The sequence below is a fragment of the Alligator mississippiensis genome, chromosome 1, assembly GCF_030867095.1.
Source record: "Alligator mississippiensis isolate rAllMis1 chromosome 1, rAllMis1, whole genome shotgun sequence".
NCBI lineage: Eukaryota > Metazoa > Chordata > Crocodylia > Alligatoridae > Alligator > Alligator mississippiensis.
In genome coordinates, this window is record NC_081824.1 from 28,728,784 (window position 1) to 28,749,539 (window position 20,756).

At 45.2% G+C, this 20,756-nt stretch overlaps 1 protein-coding gene across 3 annotated transcripts; it reads left to right on the plus strand.

The window, feature by feature from the left end:
* The first annotated feature begins 2,188 nt into the window (after window positions 1-2,188).
* Window positions 2,189-19,882, plus strand: E2F6 (E2F transcription factor 6). Of its 3 annotated transcripts, none has more exons than XM_059729577.1 (8): window positions 2,189-2,375; window positions 3,862-3,916; window positions 6,952-7,168; window positions 8,182-8,340; window positions 8,494-8,608; window positions 9,404-9,551; window positions 11,524-11,650; window positions 12,110-19,882. In XM_059729577.1, the coding sequence occupies exons 1-8, from the start codon at window positions 2,319-2,321 to the stop codon at window positions 13,857-13,859; spliced, it is 2,628 nt and encodes an 875-aa protein (XP_059585560.1). In that variant the 5' UTR covers window positions 2,189-2,318; the 3' UTR covers window positions 13,860-19,882. The 3 variants fall into 3 exon arrangements, with proteins under 3 accessions (XP_059585560.1, XP_059585563.1, XP_059585571.1); XM_059729580.1 differs by having other exon boundaries at window positions 6,952-7,162; XM_059729588.1 differs by lacking the exon at window positions 2,189-2,375 and adding an exon at window positions 2,421-2,697.
* Window positions 19,883-20,756: the final 874 nt, after the last annotated feature.

The following is a 20,756-nucleotide window of genomic DNA, read 5'->3' on the forward strand; positions in this document are numbered from 1 at the left end:
GATTGTAAAAGTTTTCCTGAGTAAAAATGAAAGTTCATATTTCATAAGATTTCACAGAGGGCTCAATAGATGGGAAAACCCTCTGGGCAGTAGTTTCATAGTTGGTAGGGTCGGAAGGGACCTGAGCAGATCAACAAGTCCGACCCCCTGCCCTGGCAGGAAAGGATGCTGGGGTCAAACAACCCCGGCAAGGTGTCTATCTAGCCTCCTTTTGAAGACTCCCAGGGTAGGAGCAAGCACCACTTCTCTTGGAAGTTGGTTCCAGATCCTAGCCGCCCTGTGAAGTAGTGCCTCCTGATGTCTAGTCTGAATCTACTCTCTGAATAACTTATGGCCGTTATTCCTTGTTACTCCCAGCAGTGCTGGGGAGAACAGGGATTTCCCATAGCCTGCTGGTCTCCCTTGGCCAGTTTGTAAACGGCCACCAGATCCCCTCTCAGCCTTCTCTTGTGGAGGCTGAACAGGTTCAGGTCCCGTAACCTCTGCTTGTACGGCCTGCCTTGCTGCCCCATTGACCATGTGAGTGGCCCTCCTCTGGACCCTCTCCATGTTGTCCACTTCCCTCCTGAAGTGCGGTGCCCAGAACTGGATGCAGTACTCCAACTGCGGCCTGACCAGTGTCACATAGAGGGGGAGGATCACCTTGCACCTGCTCATGATGCATCTGTGGATGCATGACAAAGTACGGTTGGCCTTCCTGACCACGTCCCCACATTGGCGGCCCATGTTCATTTTGGCATCAATAATGACTCCAAGATCCTTTTCGGCCTCTGCACTGACGAGAAGGGAGTTCCCCAGCCTGTAGGTATGCTGCTGGTTCTTCCTCCCCAGGTGCAGCACCTTGTACTTGTCAGTGTTGAAACCCATCCTGTTCTCATCCGCCCACCCCTGTAACCTGTCTAGATCTAGTGGCAGCCTGTCCCTGTCCTCCAGCATGCCCACTTCTCCCCATATTTTAGTATCATTTGTGAATTTGAACAGGGTGCTTTTCACCCCCTCATCCAAGTCGCTAATGAAGATGTTGAACAGTGCGGGCCTGAGGACCGAGCCCTGGGGGACCCCACTGCCCACATCCCTCCAGGTTGAAAAAGACCCATCCATCACCACTCTGGGTGTGACCCTCCAGCCAATTTGTGACCCATCTGACTGTGTAGGCATCTCCTGTGAGGCCATAAGGAGCTGGTAAGGAGAGCAGAGACTCCTTACCAGCTAAGAACTGCTACCCAGAGGGTTTTTCCATCTATTGACCCCTCTGCATGGGTGACTGGTGCCTCCTGAGTTCAGGGAACACTGCCCTCCCCCCAGCCGCCACTCAGCAACAGGGGTGGGGGACAGCACAGCTGATTACACTGACCCAGAAGTGCCCCCACTCCCCAGCCCCCGCTCTCAGGGTGGCACCAGCACTTCCCCCTTCCCCCCAATGCCTAAGCGGGGAGCTCTGGCCGTCAGGGGGGCACCAGCCAGCACTCTCAGGGGGTGCATGTGCACCCCCACGCCCATTCTATGCCTCGCCATTGCCCCTCTGTGAAATACTATGAAATGTGAACTTTCATTTCTTGCCAGAAGAACTTATACAATCCTTTCTCCAATGCCCGATGAAGGGTGTTTGTGCCCAAAAGGTTGCAATCAAAGACTTTATTTTTTTGCAAAAATCTTGTTGATCTAATAAAAGCAATCGCCTCTACCATTAGCCAGGATTGCTTTTGCCTGTAGACCAATATGGCTACAACCTGGATACCTGACAGGATCTGGGACGATATCACCAAAACCCCAGCTTGTATGATACAGGGATGGTAGCCGGGGATCCCCTGCCTGAGGTTCACCCTCCCAGCCCCACGTAACCCCTGACTCCCCAGGGCTCAGAGCAGGCAAGCAGCGCTGTTCGGAGACAGAGGGGCCACGCTGGATCAAGGAGGAGTCTCCGCTCTGGCACGTGGCGCCACCCTGTGCAGGGGGAAAGGAAAAAGGTTTTTCCCGCCAAAGCGGGACCCTGAAGGCTCAGCGAGCACAAACACACCGCCCCCGCCTCAGCCCCGCAGTGCGTCACAGTCCGGGGGTAGTGCTCTGCGAGCACCGTCCAATCGCAGCGGCAGCCCAACCCCGAGCGATGCCGGAGGGGGCGGGACCTGTCTGCAAAGGGGCGTTAGACCGCGGGGGCTGGTGGGTAAAGGGGGCGGGGCCGCCGCGCGAGTGACGCAGTTAGAGTCGCCGTTGCCGCCGCTGCCGCCGGGCCCTGCCCGGCCCTGCCCCCTCCCGGCCGGGCCGAGGCGGGGGTTGGCGCGCCCCGGGCATGGGCCGCTAGAGCGGGGCGGCGCGACATGGCCGCCGCCGGCAAGGGGAAGAGCCTGCGGCGGCTGCAGCCAGACACGATGCGGGTGAGCGGGCGGGCGGGTAGGAGGCCCCCGGCACGGCTGGGCTGCCTCCTTTCCATCCCGCCCCGCCCCTCAGGCCGCTCCCGCCGGGCCCCGGCCCCGGGCAGGTGGGGCGAGCGGGCGGGAGCAGCGGCCGTGGGACTAGGGAGAACGGTCACGCTCACGAAAGCTGGAGGCCGCAGCTCCGCAGCTTGTTGAAGCCCCAACTTCGTAGGGGTCGGCTGTTCCTAGCCGGACAGGCCTTGCGGTGCAGGTGTGGTGGGTCTGAACGTGTGCTGCGAGCGACCAGCGCCTTGCCTCGCACGATGACATTGATGTTGCCCCGGTGACTGGTCTTATTTTGCATTTAAATTTATCCCCATGTGCAACAGCTGTGTCGCATGCCTGCAGCCTCTGCCTTTCCGCCTGTCCTGGCGGCTCCCCTCTGCGAGCAACGGAGCAGTATAAATTTATTGTGCTGGTTGAAATGTATGGTGTGGTTGACCAGTCACTGGTGTAACGTGTAGCAGGGGCCTGAGTGTATCAGAAGGCTGTTGGTGACCCGTAGGGGGTGCATGTGGGTGCCATGCGCCCCCTGAGGTTGGCTGTGCACCTCCTGGGAGCTCGAGCTGTGAAACCAGAAGTGCAGATCTGGGTTTGGCGATCAGCAGCTGGGGGGCTACCCCCTGTTGGGGATCTGGTGCCCCCCCAGACTTGGGAGGCACCAATCGCCCATTTTCAAGGCTGACAGTTGGGCAGCTTATCCCCTGGGGTCCCAACCTTTTTATTTCACCGACCGGCAAACTGCAGCCTGGAAGTGACCAGTATGCTGCGAAGCAGCAGCCAACCTTTTTTTTCATACTGAGTATAAAAAAGGGTGGGCTGCTGCTTCGCAGTGCACCGGTCACTTCCAGTCCAGCAGCCAACCCTTCACAGCCGGGTACTGGGCTGTGGCCCAGGGGTTGGGAACCTCAGGCTTAGCACAGTCTGCCAGTGTGTGTCAAACTCCTCGTGCTGCCATTATGCCTGTCCACACCTAGTTTGTGTTTAATGAAACATGACTTCAACAAGTGAAATGGGTGTGTGGCTATAAAAAGAGCTGACTGGCTACAAAGTTAGTGCTTGAAAATGTGTAAGGCCTGTAGAGCTGGCTGCTGTTTGGCTTTCGTATGAATGTGTTGTGGGCCCTCCGTGACCCTGACCTCTTTTTACCTTCTGCCCCATCAAGAAGTCAGCCAGGAATATAGGTAGAAAGAAGCCTTTGCCCATCTTCCAGGGTGTGGGGATCCTGACTGGGTGCTGGGGGTTCCTGGTGAGGTTTTCAGTATCTGGTAAACAGGTGTTTGATTAGATATGAACATTTTTTGGTGCCATCTGAATGCCAGTGTGTTAACTCTGCTGGCTTCTGTGGATCAGATGGCATCTTACCTAGTAAGTTGTGCTGTCTTTTTTTTTTTCCCTTACTTGAATGGCCTTTTTGTGTTAAATTGTCATTCCTTTCTCTTTCCAGCCACAAAAGATCAGGCTTAATGTGGAAGATGATGTACAAATTGTGACTGTAAGAAGTAAGTCCCCAATCTCTAAATCTGAAGGTTTTCCTTTTTTCTGTATGAATAAATGAATATTTCATATATTTATAAAGCACCATATGTGAAAGTTCTTTATTTATTTGTAATCTGGTCAAAACAAAGAGAGATGCACAGTAAATTAAGGAACAAACATAATTATTAACATGGTCCACTGTCAGTTTTTTCCCCCCTCTTTCCATTCTACTTGTAGTAATGGGGGTGCGGGCATGTGCATGGTTAATTGGCCATAGAACAGAGTTTTAGAAGAGATGTAGAGTCCTTCTGTGATGGGCCAAGGACACTGTTACAGGCCATAGCAGAAAAAGGAACAGAAGACATTGGTAGTAACTGTTAAATACGACATAATCTCAAACCATCTTGTGAGTAACGATATAAAATGCCAATTGAAAGATTAACTAGGAAGCTTAATTTGATCTAGTGATTCTATGTCCACCCCTTTGATGCTACTTGAGCTACCTATTTTATTTGTGAAGAAGTAATAGAGAGTAAGTGTTTTGTCAATCCTCAACTAATTCATTTGACATTTTAAGATAAAGTCAAATAAATGTACAGATACCCAAGAGCAGATTCAGGTAGTTTAATAATGTAATTTTTTTCATGTGAACAACACTTTTTCTGATTACCCTGAAGTCAATAGGCTGCAAAGAATAAGCCAAGGAATTATTTAGTTTATAGTTTTTAGTGGAATTTCAGGTGTTCTTTGGCTGTATGCTATAGCCTTAGATTGTTACGCAGATGAATGGATGAGGTAGTTCTTGATTCTATATAACATTAGAATCTTGCAGTAAGATCTTTGTAGGAAAAATTATGGGCTCATAAAAACTTGCTTGAACTCAGTGTGCATCTGCTTACGTGGATTCAAGTATTAAGGGTAGGTATTTAGTTTGCTAATGGAAAGGGTGTGGTAAATGTTCTGCTGCATTACACTTCATAGGTCAGTATGCATCTTATAATGCAAATTTCTAAAGCATGCAATATTTGAACTATGTGATGTCTAATATTTCACATCCAAATAATACCCACTTAAGTAAAATTGCGAGGATTAAGACAGGAATTACTGATCAGAGCCTAAGAGTATGGAGCAATCTTTCATTGTGTTTCAGTCTTCAGAATTTTAGAGGGGGGAGGTGTGGTGTCCTGGAATACTGCATCTTTAGTATCTAAGATACTTTAACCTTAAAATCAAGTGTTGTTTGAGCAAATGCATGTATTAGTTTAAGACTGACTTAGCTATTTCTGAGCAATATTTCTACAAACATTACATTTGCTCAGTTGTTAAGATGATTTCTGGTTCTTGGCTAAGCAGTGTCTCTTAAGTCAGAACTCGCAACTGCACATGAATTTAGTCTCTCCTTTTCCCTCCCCACCTCGCTGCCCTCAGCAAAAATAAATAAATTGCATGGACAATACAGTGCAAGGGAACTTCTTCCAAAGGGGGCGACTTACTTCCGCCAGTTTCTCCTGCCTTTTTTTATTGCACATAAGCAGAATTGGCTGGTAAGTGGAATAGGAAAAAATAATTAAAGAAAAACCATTGAAATGGGTAGTGTAGTTTCTGATCATAGCAAGACACTACCTGTGGGTTGCTTGAGAGAGAGAGAGTTCTTAAAGACTAGTACATAATTGAAAATTATAGCAATAGCTGTTCAACCATTGTTCCCTTATATTTGTCCTCATGTGTGTGAATAATGAAAAGAAAATTCCATGAGTAACAAATTAGTTCTCTTTACCTTGTACAGGCTGTTAAATGAATTATTAAAGGTGGTTAATGACAAAGCATGTTCAATATGCATCAAAAAACTATGCATAATTTGCCAGATTACAAAGAAGTTTCTTTCCATGGATTGGTCAGTCTTTGTCTTATTTCATTAACTAACCCTCAGCTCTCTTTTTTTCTAGTTTCAGCTTATGGAAAAACTGAAGCAAGCTAAAAATCAATAAGCAAGGAACTGGTTGAAATTAATTGTATTTCGTACTACTGAAAAGTATGAAATACGGGAATAACTGATATACAGTAAAGTAGAACGTACTGTATAAGCTTGGGGAACCAGATGACTGTTCTATGTAGTTAGCACTGGACACTGTATTTAATCTCTAGTTTACTGCCTTGTAATGGAAACAAATCTCTGGCCTACCAGTGAAATTTTACTTATCTGAGTTTCATTTGTACCTAACTTACAGGAGCATAGGGCCAAAAAGAGTTTTCTGGAATCCTCTACATTCACAGGCAGATAACAACACGTAGAGTTCCCAAAATTGGCCTTTTAAATTCTTATATGCAGCTACAAGTCACAGTATCTAAAACACTAAGAACACCCTCTAACATGTCATTGGCACAAAGAGGGGAGAAGAGGGCACCTGCTGTTGTAGTGACAAGAAATATTTTCATGTAACAGTTTATATTCTTGTTGGCAGTCTAAGGTAAAGATCTTCAAGGCATGGAGGTACATTCTGTTCTTCCAGACATGACTTCTGCAATTAAAGGCACATCTATTGGATATCCTTTTTTTGCTACTTGTTCTGTATCGTGTTGTGGTTTAGTAGTGCTCAACCTTTTGGCCAAATGGGCCAAATGAGTGGCACGGGGCTGGTCTGAGGACTGGATTGGGCCTTGGTGCCCATCGCTGCCTGGTCCCTGCCCTGCGTACCACGTTTGGGCCCTGTGCCGGCTCCTGTGCACTGGGATTGGGACCTGGGACCCAGTACCATCCTCATCTGGCCCTGTGTGCTGGAATCAGGCACCCTGTTGAGCATGCAGGGCCCAGGGCTCCCACGTATGCACTGCTCCCCCACTGCCAAATTTCCAGACCCATGGGGAGCCCTATGGGCCAGATGACATGACATCACGGACCAGATATGACCCATGCGCTTAGGTTTGATCACCCCTGCAGTAGATAATTACAGTATTTAACCTACCACTTCTCATGAATATATTTTTCAAAAAGTATAGAAATGCCTCAAAAAGACCTGAACTGGCTTATACTAAATTATTTTGTGTCATTCCTTTACAGAAACTCTGAAAGTCACAAAGCCTCGTTTTGATGCGTCCCTAGTTTACTTGACCCGAAAATTCATGGATCTTGTAAAAACTGCTCCAGATGGCATACTTGATTTGAATGAGGTAGCAACAACCTTAGGAGTGCGAAAAAGAAGAGTATATGACATCACCAATGTATTGGATGGAATTCACCTTATACAGAAAAGATCTAAGAACCTTATCCAGTGGGTGTGAGTTGGCATTGAAACTTATAATTTCTGCAAAAAACAAGTACAGACACCGTATAATGTTTGACTAGTAATAATGAATATCCTCTTTAATTTTGCTAGAGTTCTGCATTACTTTTTCCGAATAAACATACAGCATTCTTATCTGAATCTAACATGACCCTGAATTTTATACAGCCGCGCCCCCCCCCCACACGTAATTAATTCTATGTATGGAAAATTTAGAAAATTATTATAATTTGCCATATATATAATATAATTGTTGGAGGGTCATCTTAAATTTGCTGCCGGCCCCCCCTCCTCCCCCCTGCTGCTATAGCGTGGAAAGTGGTGGCAGGGAGTCAGACAGTGGAGATCAAGTGTTCTGACCCCTGCTTCTTCACCAATTGTAGCTCCTGTTTCCCTCTTCCCCCTTCCCCCTTGTGCCGCCAACCTTCCCCCATCCTTGTATTGCCTGAACCCTCTGTCACTTGCACCCCATCAGCACCTGACCTCTGCTCCCCTGTTGCTTATTGTCAGTCATGGCCCTGAGCCCATTGTAGCATAGAGCATGGGCTAGTGCCATCCCTGGTTGAAGGAGTGTCAGTGGGGGGGCAGGGAGGGAGCCAGAAGTGAGGGGGGGCAGGCAACGGCTATAGCTCCAACTTTTGACCCTGATCCTGAGTGGGGGGCCAGAATTGGAACCACTGTAGGCACCTGCCCCCACCTCCACCTCTTGCCTTTTACTCAAATACAAGTTTGGGGGGTTTTTTCCCCATGTTGCATGGGGAGGGGAAAACCTTGGATTTGAGTAAATATGGTAGTATATGCTTACATGAAAGTTCAACATAGTATACCAGGAAACAAAGCAATTGTGAAACATCATTTAGCTGACATGAAAGTGCCAAGATAGAGGTTCCTAGTAAAAACTTATTATTTAAATTCATTTATTTGTTAGTTAGAAAATTTAATGTATACAAATAAAATTGAAACAAAAACTTTAAACGGTGTTCTTGATAATTCTCATACTCTTTTAGAGGATCTGACCTTGATCATGTTGCTGGAAAGGCACCAGAGCAACAAAAACTCAGAGATGAACTTTCTGACTTATCAGCCATGGAAGAAGCTCTTGATGAATTAATTAAGGACTGCGCTCACCAGTTGTTTGAATTAACGGATGATAAAGAAAATGCAAAATATCCTTTTGGCATTTGCACTCTCTGCTAGGTATAACTGAATGTGAATGTAAGAGCACCATAGAGGGTTTCCTGCTTCAACACATGTTAACAGGGTACCTCCTGTTTTTGATAACTTAAAAAGACTATACAAAATCCTTGACTAAGGTATACATTAGCTTATGTTACATATCAAGACATCCATAGTGTTCAGGCCTTTCAAGAACAGATTGTTATTGCAATCAAAGCTCCAGAAGAAACTAAACTGGAAGTGCCAGCTCCTAAAGAGGTACGTTTCTACCCATTCCTTTAAGACAACAGAAGCTTTAGAACAAGACATTGCAAAAGAATAATCCATTTACACACAGAAAATAATTTTGCTATCACCACGTGTTTATTAAATACAGCATGCTGTAAAATTAGTGTCAGTTTTTTCTAAAGATATTCTATTCTGTTACAATTAATTTGGCCATTGGGGAAAAAAATACAAAGCATGCTTCTTTGTGATGTCTGCACCTAAATCAAGTTTAATTGAGGAGTATATCTGGGGTGACTTAAGCTTTCAAGAACTAAACAGAGAGAAGACTTACTGTTGATACTATCATGGTGGGAGTTAATATCTCCAACTTGCTGAATTTGACATGCACTGTTGTGCTAATAGTAACATTTGTGACAACCCACTGGTTTTCTGACTATAGGATTATTATATTGACCCTATACTCCTCACTTGTGCTATCTCTGTTCCAAACAGTGTGATAGCCTTTCTATAAAGGCCTGCAAAATGTCCACCCAAAGGGTCATTAGGTAGATACCCATCAAAATGAAACTCCTTACTGCTTAAGAGTGCACACGCTCGCGCACACACACATAAAAATAATTGATTAGATAATCATTCACTTATAGGATCACCTAGATAGTTGTTATTAAGAACTGAATGATTGTTAAAATGGCCTGATCTGGTAAAGTCAACCCTGTAACCTTATAAGTGTCCTTTCTGCAGTTTTACAAGTATGTGGAAGTAAACTGGGGTTGGCTTCATCTAAATACTTTTTATTTTATATGTATGTTAATATTTGTCTTGCAGAATTGCATAGAAGTACGCATAAAAAGCACAAAGGGGCCTATTGATGTATATTTGTGTGAGGTGGAACAAGAAAACCCAGGTGCCAAAACTTTTGAAGATATGGGTACTCTGACATCTGAAACTAAATCAGCAGTACCTCTTGATGAAGGTAATAAGAGATCTAAAATTTACTAAAATGAGACTTGCATATACTATGAAATTTAAAAAAAACATATGGTCTTCTGACAACTCAAATATGAAGGCGTCTGAAACTTCTGTATTTTTTTTACTTAAACTTTTAATCTGGGTCAGGATATGAAACAGTTTAAATTAAGATTTGGTCTTTGCTTCATATATATTATTCCTCTTTCTTTAATACTAGTTTTTAATATAAACTGGCTCTCCAGTGAAACTCCAGTGCACAGATTGTCAATGTTTTCCATTTTGCAAGTAAAGAGACAAACCTAAGCAAGACCTGCTCTATTTTCCCCATAAAAGGATGATAACCAGTCTTGTGTTGCAGGTGACTACTGTCTGGGGAAAAAAAAATTCTGTAATAACATGGGCTAGGACAAGATGAATTGGGGTATGAACTTAAGAAAAATTCCCCGTCAAGTAAAATGGGACACATCCCTTGTCAAGTCAGCTGTAAAGTTACTGCCCATGTATATGCTTTGCCATTGCAGCATGTGGAAATTTAAATTACTGTAGCCTAGGCGTCAATGAAATGGGGTAAGCTACTGCAATGTAGCTTCTGTGCACGTGGACAATTACTGCATAGCAGTTAGCGTATGATTTAAATCCTTTCTCCTTTCAGCCATGGAAGGTTGCTAATATGTCCACACTTAAAGGGCATTACTACACTGCTTCCACAGCACTCTTAAGGTGTGCTCTTGAGCATGGCTGCTGCACTGAGAAATGTGGTAAAGTTTCTGTGGGAGCATCTACTGTAGTTCAAGAGCAGTTTAGAAGTAGGGGGGGGAACCCTGCAATAGTTTTGCCATATCTCCAGATCTAGTGCCCATGTAGTGGGTGGGCCATGCTCAAGAGTGTGTCCCTCCCCAATAGCACTATGGAAGTAGTATAAATATAGCATTTGTTTTCAGCACTTCTGCTTGCAAAAGTATTTGTCTTTTTGCTAGCTGTAGTATTAGCTATTTTTTATATATTTGTTTACATTTGTGGATTAGCAGTGTTATGGCCACGGATTCGGATTTTCTGTTTCCTGCAGAAAAGTGCAGATTTTCCCCTTTAAAAAAAGAAAATGCAGGTTTTCCCTTTTTGAAGTGGGAAACCACAGGTTTCCCCTATAACAAACAGCTTTCTGCAGGCTGGCAGAGTTCCAGCCTGCAACAAGCTGCTTGAAAAAAGGGCACGAAACCCTAAGCCCTGCCTGGGGGCGGTGAGTCCTGAGAATTTGAGACCAGCCAGGGCTGGCTCAGACTTGCTTTGCCTCCTACAGCCTTTGGGGTAAGTAGGAACTGAGGGGCTGAGGCCTGGGGGTGGGAAGCAGCTGGGAGACCCCTCCAGCAGGGCTAGGGGAGGCAGGGGTCTCTGCAGGGTGAGAATGAGGGACACCAGCAGAGATGGGGGAACCCTGTGGGTCAGACTGCCAGAGCTTGGGGAGTGGGGGCCTGCAGGGAGAGCTGGCAGGGAAGGGGGTGTGGTTGATACCACCAGGGCTGGTGGGGCAGTGGAGGCCTTCAGGGAGACCTGGCAGGGCTTGTGGAGGGCAGGGGTGTGTGGGTGGGCAGCTTGGGCCATTGCTGGGGGGGGGGGGCAGGCATGGAGTGTGGCAGTAGTGGCAGCACTGTGAGACCCAGTTGCCCAGCTCAAAGCTCCCAATCTGGGTGATCGATAGGGACAGGCTTAATTTGCGGAGCCCAGAGCTTAATCTTGGGCTCGTTGCAGGCTCCATTCTGCTCTTGCTGCACCCAGCTGTCCCAGCCTAGCCAGGCTGATGGGAATGGTGTACAGACACTGTGCTGGAAGGCAGGTGTGGGAGGGTTGGGGGGAGCAGGGACAGGAGCCTGTGGGGTTTCTTTATTTATTTATTTTTTCTCCTCCAAGGACCGGGGGAGAAACGCATGATGGGAGGTTTCTGCTTTTACTTTTTTTTTTTTTTCTTTTTCTCCCCCAAGAGCCGAGGGAGAAAGCCAGCAGCGCCTGGGAGGCTGCTGTTACCGACTCCCAATTAGAGCAGGGGGCAGTGGAACAGACACCCAGGGAAGCTGTGAACTCTCCAACACTGGAGGTGTTCAAGAAGAGGTTGGTCAGCCACCGGTCGGGGATGTGTTCCTGCTGAGATTCTCACCCCTGGAGGGTCCTGGCTACAGGGTCGGACGATGCTGCATTGGGGTCAGGAATGAATTTTCCCCTGGTCAGATTGGTGCAGACTGGGGGCATTTTGCTTTCCTCTGCATTGGGGGTATGGCCTATGCCTGGGCAGTGCCAGCTGGCACCTGGCAGTCCCCTGCCCCCATGTTCCAAGGCTCCGGTGGGGCTTGCTGCACTTTGCTGTAGGGTGGGAAGGCTTCCCACCTTTTCTGCTTGGAACTGGAAAGTCCTGTTTTCCCCCCAACCCCAACAAAATCATGCAGCTTCCTTGCTTTTTTTAATGGAAAATGCTTGATTTCACGTTTTCCATGAAAAAAATGCAATCGTGAATTGAGTTCGGTCCCTATGTACAGGGACTCGTGTTTTGATGCATCTCAAATTTTACTTCAGCCTCCGGACATCGCATTCAAGTCTAGAAAAGATGCCAAGGAGGGCAAGAGTCACCCCTAAAGAACGTGTCGCTCAGTTTGGCAAGGATAAATTTCACACTGACGGTTCTGTGCTATTCTGCACTGCATGCAGCAAGGCTGTAGATCACATTCGAAAGCAGACGATTGTAGAACACATCGAAAGTGCTAAGCATAAACAGAATGAAAAGAGACAAAGAGAAGATGCTGAAACTGCAGGGCCGTCAGCAGCATTAAAGAAACAAGGCATTGCGACTACGCCATTCCAGAGTTCTACAGTTGCCAAAGACCACTGTGACACTGTCACTTCAGATTTTTTTCGAATGTGTTTAAAAGCAGACTTTCCTCTGCATAAAATGGATTTACCTGTTGTCAGGGACTTTTTGAGCAAGCACATTAAGGGAGGCAGTGCTATTCCCAAATCCGACCAGTTTTATTCTCACCTACCAGCTCTTTTTGAAGAGGAAAAACAACGCCTCCTTAATGACTTTGAGGGAAACTTCATTGCCGTGATTGCCGATGAAACAGCCGACTTCCAAAACAGACCAGTTTTCAACATTTTATTTCAGGTGCTCAAGGTACGTCCTCCTAAACATGCTGACATTCCTGCACCACAGCTAGTAAAGACAGTGTGCCTGGGGAAAGTTAATCATGCTACCATTTCACAAGCCTTGATTTCTTGTATGGTGGAATTCAGCATCCCACTTGAGCGAATATTAACATTTGTAACAGACAGCACAAGCTACATGGTGAAGGCTTGGAACGATGTGCTTCGCAATCTGTGGTTAAACTGTGTACACATTTGTTGCTATGCACATATAGTAGCTCTGGCAGGAAATACTTGGCGAGATGCCTTCAAGCAAGTGGATCACTTTGTTGCTTTGATGAAGTCACTTTTAGTGAACGCTCCAGCTTGTCGTGCACGGTTCTTGAGATACCTGAAGGAACAGTGTGTTGATTCACCAACACTTCCACCCAAGCCAGTTGTGACCAGGTGGAATACATGGTTCAATTGTGTAAAGTACCATGCACAACACTATCAGCTCTACCATGGGTTTGTGGAGTATGAACGAACAGAACAAGGGGATACAACTGTTCTGCGAGAACTAGCCAGCCTGTTAGCAGTAGAAGACTTGCACGCTGATCTGAAGTATATTGCAGAAAACTGTGGACGCCTGGTGACAGCACTGAACATTTTAGAGTCCCAAAAACGTCAAATACACAAAGTGTACAACACTGTCCTGGATTTAATTTCATGGCTAGAGCATCTTGCATCATCAACTGATAATGCAAAAGGGTCCGTAGCGGCTCAAAGCACTGCTGATAAACTAAGACAGTACAATGTAAAAAGTAAACAGCCAGCAATTGATTTTCTTCGTGCTGTTCGTGCACTGGATCCTAAACAAATTGGCGCTGTTTATACAGATTATGAAACTGTGAAACCGGAATTAAAGCTATCCAGTGAATGCAATATGGAATGGCCAGTGTATTTAGGTCTTGTCAAAGATGGGTTTATAGATGTTGAGGATCCCATTCAGTTCTGGATGGCTGTTGAAGATCATGTTCCCAACCTGGCAAAATACGCAGTGGTTCTCCTCCAACTGACTGTAAATTCAGTTGGTGTGGAAAAAAGTTTCAGCAAACTTGGGATTCTTTTCAGTGCTCAGCACCAGTCTCTGACAGAGGAAAATGTGGCTGGAATGCTGCAACTCTATTTTAACAACCCGGACTAACTCAGAGGGATTAAGTTTTCTGTGCATTTTTAAAAACACAGCAGCTAGAACTTGGGTCAGAGCCCTGGACTAGCCTGAGGACTTTCTGTTTATTTAAGAGGGAGAATACCTTACAGGTATTAGTTCTGTACTTGAAAGGCCCAGCCAGCCAGTTTCTTCTGCAGAGTCTTTGATTCTGCTCCAGGGTGCAGTGACTGGCAGAGATCAGCAGCCATCAGGTAGGAGCAAGGACCAACGTACCCCAGCAGCTCACCGAGGGGCAGGGACTGCCCCCTAGGAGTAGCTTGAATCACAGCAAGGGCTGGTGCACACCAGCAATTTGTTGAGGAGCAGGGACCCCCCAAGAGCACCTTGCATCCCAGTGAATTTCTGGAGCTCACTGAGGAGCTGCCCCCCAGAGCAGCTTAAAGGGCTCGCTGGTGGCCCCTCTATCCAGCTAGTTAGGGTGAGGCAGTATAGGGTGGTAGGCCCCAGGGCTCCCTCCACTTGGGTTGACCTCCCAAGTCCAGAGTGCTTGGGTTTGGTAGAAGCTCACGGAAGGGTGGGGTGTGGCAGGGCACTCCTGGCACCTGCCACTTCAGGAGTAAATCAGGCTCCAGGAGGCAGTCTTTGGGGAAGCTGCTGGCTGTCAGGCCAGTCACGTGACAGTTTAGGGGTGGGGCTAGCAGTCTAAGCCCCAGCCAGAAGGCAGAGCAGATGGTTTGCTGCTGGCCAGGTAACATCTTTTGGAATGTGGACAGGACTGTAGGAGAGGTGGAGGTCCCAATAGACCCAGGAAGAAGGGCCAGGAGTCCCTGGAATAATTGAGTGGCCCCAGGAAGGCTGAGGAGAATGGAGAACCCAGGTGGGGCTGGACTATGGAACTTAAGCCTTAAAGTTTAAAAGTGCTTTAAGCTGTACTTTGTGTTTCTTTTCTATTTGTCCTATAATAAACCTCGCTTTTGTTGGTATGTTGCTTGCAAGGGAGAAATCTGTTCATTTAGGACACTCCAGTTTAAATCTAGTTATCCCAGGTTTCTGGGTGGGGACTCAAACCAAAACTAAACTTATTTTGCACCCTTCCCTCTTCCTCCCCCAACTTGAATCTGACTCTTATTGCTGCCAACAGGCACAGGGAGCAGAACAGCAGAGGCCAGCACTGCTCAGAGCCACAAAGCTGCAAAGGGGATGGCTGCAGCTGGACCCGTGTCCTGGTGCAGGGCAGAAGCAAGTGAGGGACAGGCAGGGGCTGTGGATCAGAAGTCAGGGGCACTGGTAGAGTTGGAGGGGATGTGGCTTGAGAGTGAAGGGCAACAGCATGGGCAGGGCACCGGCATGTCAGAGGTGCTCAGTACCATAAAGCAGCAGGGGGGACATCCACAGTTAGACCTGTGTCCTGGTGCATAGGGGGAGCTGCTGCTGGGAGGGAAGGGGGGGGGTAGGCAAGGGCTGTGGGTCAGGAGTGAGGGGCACCCCTTGGGAATGAGAGGCAATGGCATATCAGGGCTACTTGGTGTTAAAAAGCAGCAGGGGGGACAGCCACAGCTCGACCTGCATCCTGGTAACTGAAGGGGACAGGCAGAGCTCTGAATTTCCATGATAAACTCAAATGCCAAAATATATAGGTATTTAGAATTTATTTTACTGTAATGATTGAGGCACTGGTAGGCTTTCAAATTGCTTTAAAACTGTAAATATATTAATAAAACATTGTGTTCACCTGATACACACACATACCCCCCACAGTGGCGTTTCATTTTAATCACAGAACAACACAGATTTGGAGGCGGGTTTATCAGAGAATTTAGGATTTTTTTTTTTAACAGAGAAAAAACCAGGTTCCCTGATGATGACATTATTCTGTTTCTAATGGGTTTTTGATGACAATTATATTCCAGCCATTTCCCTTATAAAGCAGCTCCTCTCCTGCCCTCCTCTTCTACTAAAAGTTAAGGCTGCTGGAGTGAGTTTTTAACGTTTTGACGAAGACAGTAAAAAGAAGTCCTAAGTTTGTTGTGTATGGAGACCTAATAACTTTTTAAGGAATAAAAAATAATCATGTACTTAAAATCAAGGAATCCAGGATTTCTGTAGTTAATATTGAGAGGAAATTGTGGATTATAACATTTTAGTTTACTGCTGCATGCCATGATATTGCTTATCTTCCTTAAAATTCTCATAGTCATAGAAAGTTAGGGTTGAAAGGGACCTCAGGAGGTCATCTAGTCCAACTCCCAGTGTGTTGGATCTTCCCACACAAATGGTGTTAAAGCTGCTATGGAAGGAAGAGTTTACAGATTTTTTTTTTTTTTTTAAACAACTTCAAAACTTTCCAAATTATACCTTCAGAACTATCCAGATACTTATGTTTTTCAATTATGCAGCTGCTTTTAACAGTGTCACCATTCAATGTGTCGTATTGGTCAGAATTTAACAAATTTCTATAATGATTTCTGAGTTGCATTCTCTTTTCCCTTGCACATTAGTTCAGAGGACTGCAGCCCAAACCCAGCCCACAGAGCCACTGAATCCAAACTGCAGAACTTTATCTGTGCCCATTCCACACGAGGCATTAAAGAGCTGTGCCAGGTCCAGGTAGCTGAAAGTTGGACCTGCATGGCTGCCACTTCTCCCTGTCCCTTCTTCCCCAGCTGCATCTGCATCACAGCCAAGAGGCAAAGGGGATAGGATGGGAAGAAGTGGTGGCAAAACAGATGCAGCTTCCCACTGGTGGAAAGCTCTGTTGGGGATGGAAGCTGCATCTGTGGAAATACAGGGAAGAGAGAAGTGGCAGCGCAGGCATAGCTCTCAGCTACCTGGCCACTGAAGGTGCAGGCAAAGGTCACCCCTGCCCATATGAGACGAGTCTATTCTGGTCTGTAGCTTGTAAAGGCTGTTGGCTGCTGCTTTACACTATTTGCCCATCACAGTAAATCTGAACTCCTCTTACCCACCTTGATAATGGAGATTATAAGTCTAAATATATTGATGTTACAGTTTTGCGTAAAGCATTCTAAAATGCATCCAAGTAAGGGCCCTCTCTACATGTGCATGTGAAGGCACAATGGGATCTAATGCTTGATCCACACAACAGTGCCTGCTGCCACTTAACGTATTTGGTTTTGGCACATTTGTTTCAGTCATCTTAAGGCAATGTCATCACCAATGTGAGGAGCCTGAAGGCCACCAGGTAGCATTGTAAACGAACTCAAGTCAACAATGTGGGACATGGTTTGAATTTGTCCACAAGGGCATTTGTTATTGTGGAGGACCCATTGGTATAGGTTTGAGGCACAGTGACCCTGTCCAATTCAAAAACGCTTGAGAAGTGCCCACTAACAGTGTAGCCACTTAAATCCTGGTTGACTGATGGTAGGGTCAGAGATAATGCAGTTGATTGACTGGTGCTTGTGCTGACCATTCTTCATGCCATTAAGTCAGGAAAAGTCAAAGGGTGGACCATATTGGGTGTCTTGAGGGAAGCCAAGCTATTTGTGGGTGAAATATGTCTCAGTGCACTGGCAGCGTAGGTTTATTCCTGAGTCTGGCTAGTAAACTTACTTCAGCATTTGTGCAGTGGAGATGAGGGGAAGCAATGTTACTGAGGTCTGGTAACCATGTGAGTGGAGTGGGGCACAGTGTGCCTGACACAAGATGCATTGTAGCATGCAGTTGCGTGTCCACTAGTGTGATGAACAAGCCTATACAGGGGGCAGTATTCTGCAACTGAAAACAAAAGTAAATGAACGTAGCATGGAGGCTTTGGCACCCCAAGTGGAGCCTGCAAGTTTGGCAAGTAGGTTATTCCTTGTTTTAATTTTCAAAGCAGTTTTCTGGAGATGTGATTTATAAGTTAAAGTCTGGTCAAGGGTGAAACAAAGATAAATTGGGTGCATTTCGAATTTGAGAGGCTGACTGTTTAAAGTGATAGTGATGTCAAGATTAGGACTGGAATTAAGCAGATGAGAAACACTGGATTCAGTCTTTGAGATAATCGGTTTGAGGCACCATTTTAGTCAGTACTCTGACATCAGTCTCATGTCTCCATCAAGTGCGAGTTCCACACTTAAAGTCACAAGCTTGAGTGGCAAAGGCGCTCTCATCAGCATAAACATTTTTTTTTTTTTGATCTAGTCACAGGCAGATCGTTAATGTACAGGTTGAAAAGGAGAGGTGCCAGTACTGATCCCTAAGAGAGGCCATTGGCGCATCTCCAAGAGCTAGTTCGCTTGGCCAGGTTAACTCTAAAGTGTCGATCATGTAGTAATAGTTTGACTAGATGAGTGACCCAGTGTGGCAGAGTTTCTGATATTTTTGCCAAAAGACTGGTATGCACATGTGCATGGCAGGAGGTGTGATTGTGGGCATCAGATCCCATCACACCTTATTGCAAGTGCAGGAGGAGCCCGATTTGGCTGCTGCAAAAATGTTTCACAGACCCCTGGGACTGGAGATTGTAGCCACGCCTTGTGGAAGCATGCTGCTGGAATCCAGTATCCACACCTGCAAGACCAAGGTCTGCGTGCTCCTAGGAACCAAAATTGGCAGCTGCTGGGGCTGAGTCCGCTCAGTTTCTAGTCGCAGCTGGGCATTGCACATCTCTGCTGATGAGAGCTCTCTCAGCTGATGGGGAGACCCTGCTGCAGGTGCAAATTAGAGCTGGATAGCAATCAGCTCCAAAGTTTGTACACCTTTTCAGGTCTAACTTCATAGCTGGTTGGAGCATTTTATGGTATGTTAGGTACTTTGCACATGAAGCTGGTCTCAAAGTAATTGAGCAATTAACCACTTCATTGCGTGTTGTGATACCTGTAATGTATAGGGGGGCTAAGATGCAGGAAACCTTGAATTAGGCATTCATGTGAAACATTTTGGAAACTAAGAAGTATTATAGTCTTTTAAATCATGCAGTACACCATGAGTTTATTCTTGAACAACTAACACAGATATAAGTTTAACTACTGCCTGTTTCTGTAAACTGTATTCAAATAAATGGTTATATTTAAAGAATAATTTTTTCATGTTTGTCTTACACTTTTTCTCCCTGCTTCCCTGTTTCTGTGGTTATTGGCACTTACATTCTTTTGTATGGATCCAACTCTTCTTGAAATCATGATGATCTCCAGTATGGTAGAAAGGGCAGTAGATCCATGTGTAAATTTTCCAGCTCTATGTAGTACAGTAAGTATATGTATGGGTACAAATACTTAGTTTTCAGAAATAAGAACATCCTCTGAAAGAGAATAAAAGTTCTCTTTTTATCTCCCTTTTACAGTGAGATCTCCAAAAGCAACTTGAGAAAAGTGAAGAAACCATTATCACCTAAAATCCTGGGTAGATTATTATGAATATCTGTGTTCCAGAACTCATAAAGGTAGCAGCTTTTGGACTCTGAATATGTTCAGCTTGGAATATAAATGTTTCAAACTTCCGAACAGCAATAACTCAGTTGAGTGTTTCACAATTTCAGTCTTTCAGAATTTAAAGGCAGGCAGGCAATTCAAGGAGTCCATTTTTCAGAGCTTTTGTTTCTAGACTTGTGTGCTATGCAGCATTTTGGGGAAATGACCTAGTTTTGTTTATGAAATAATTGAAATGACTGTAAATTTATTTTTTTATGGACAAAAAATTGCTTCCAAAAATGTAGGTTCTGTTTTAAAACAGTTTGGAACAAAAAAAAGCAAAATGTGATCTTAGTAGAATGTAATAATTAAAAAATGCACTTTTAATTCTGAAGCTGCACTGTCACTAAATACATTTGTGAAATGTAAGGATGGATAACTTGCATTGAAAGTCTTGTACTTGAGACTAAAACTTGTGAACATCATGAAAATTTGAAGCTATGCCTTATACTGTGTAGATGCTGTTTGCATTATTTGCATCCAGCTCTGCATGTAACTGTGGTTTGAACATTGAAGTTGAAGTTGCTTTCGTGTACATATCTGTATCATATTTATATGGTCATTGTTGTAGATTTATTGACTAGATGAATCGCACTTCTGCCTTTGTACAGTAAAACCTGAAATAAAGTTGTAAATAGTGAAGTGGTCAGTCTAGCTGTAATTTCTTAGCTTTGTCTTCAAATAAATACAATGTCAGTTTGCAAGGTATAATTTTTACTTGATATCTACACTGTATAGGAAATGCTTTCAGTGCATACTAACTTTTCCTTTGTCATGCCAATAGCATGGCACTATCAAGTTGACTGTACTCAATGATGATCGCTTAAGGTTGCTGCATATGTCTAGAACTTAACTAAAAGTGCTTCAGCTTAACAGAGCTGCTTTTTTATAATGTCACCATGCAAAACTTAGAAACAATTCTAAATTATTTAGTTTAGTTTAAAAATGAAAAGCAATAGGAAATAAATATTTAGGGGAAATAAGTTGTTCTGAGATTAGTTTCCCAATGAGTTGGCTTAGGTTGCCAACAATAGTAAAATTCCCTTTTATTACTGTGTAGACAAGGGATTTTCAAAGATGGGGCTGTATCATCTGGCACACCTGACCAGTGTCTGTAGTATTAATTGCTGAGGTGCCTGGAGCTCCACCAGTTAACACTGCCACAGTTCCCAGTCACTAAATTTCAGAGGAGTGGGGAGCCCTGCAAGCTAACTGACAGTGCCTGCAGAACAGATGAGGTGGGCACCACTGGTATAAAATGTGCTTGCATATAAAGGCTTGTTTGAAATCATGCATGGGAAACTAGACTTCAACTGTAATCAGAGTTTTTTTTCCTAAGCTAGATGAAGATCAAAAATATAATTACCATTTTCTAGCTGCTGAAATACTACTGTATAACCAGAGCCGTCTGGCCAAAGCAGAAGCCATGGCCATGGCTGCCACACTGCATATGTTGCTTGCCCCATGAGCTCTGGGACTGTGCTGCGTGTGGTGCCTGCTCCAGCCAGCCAGGGAC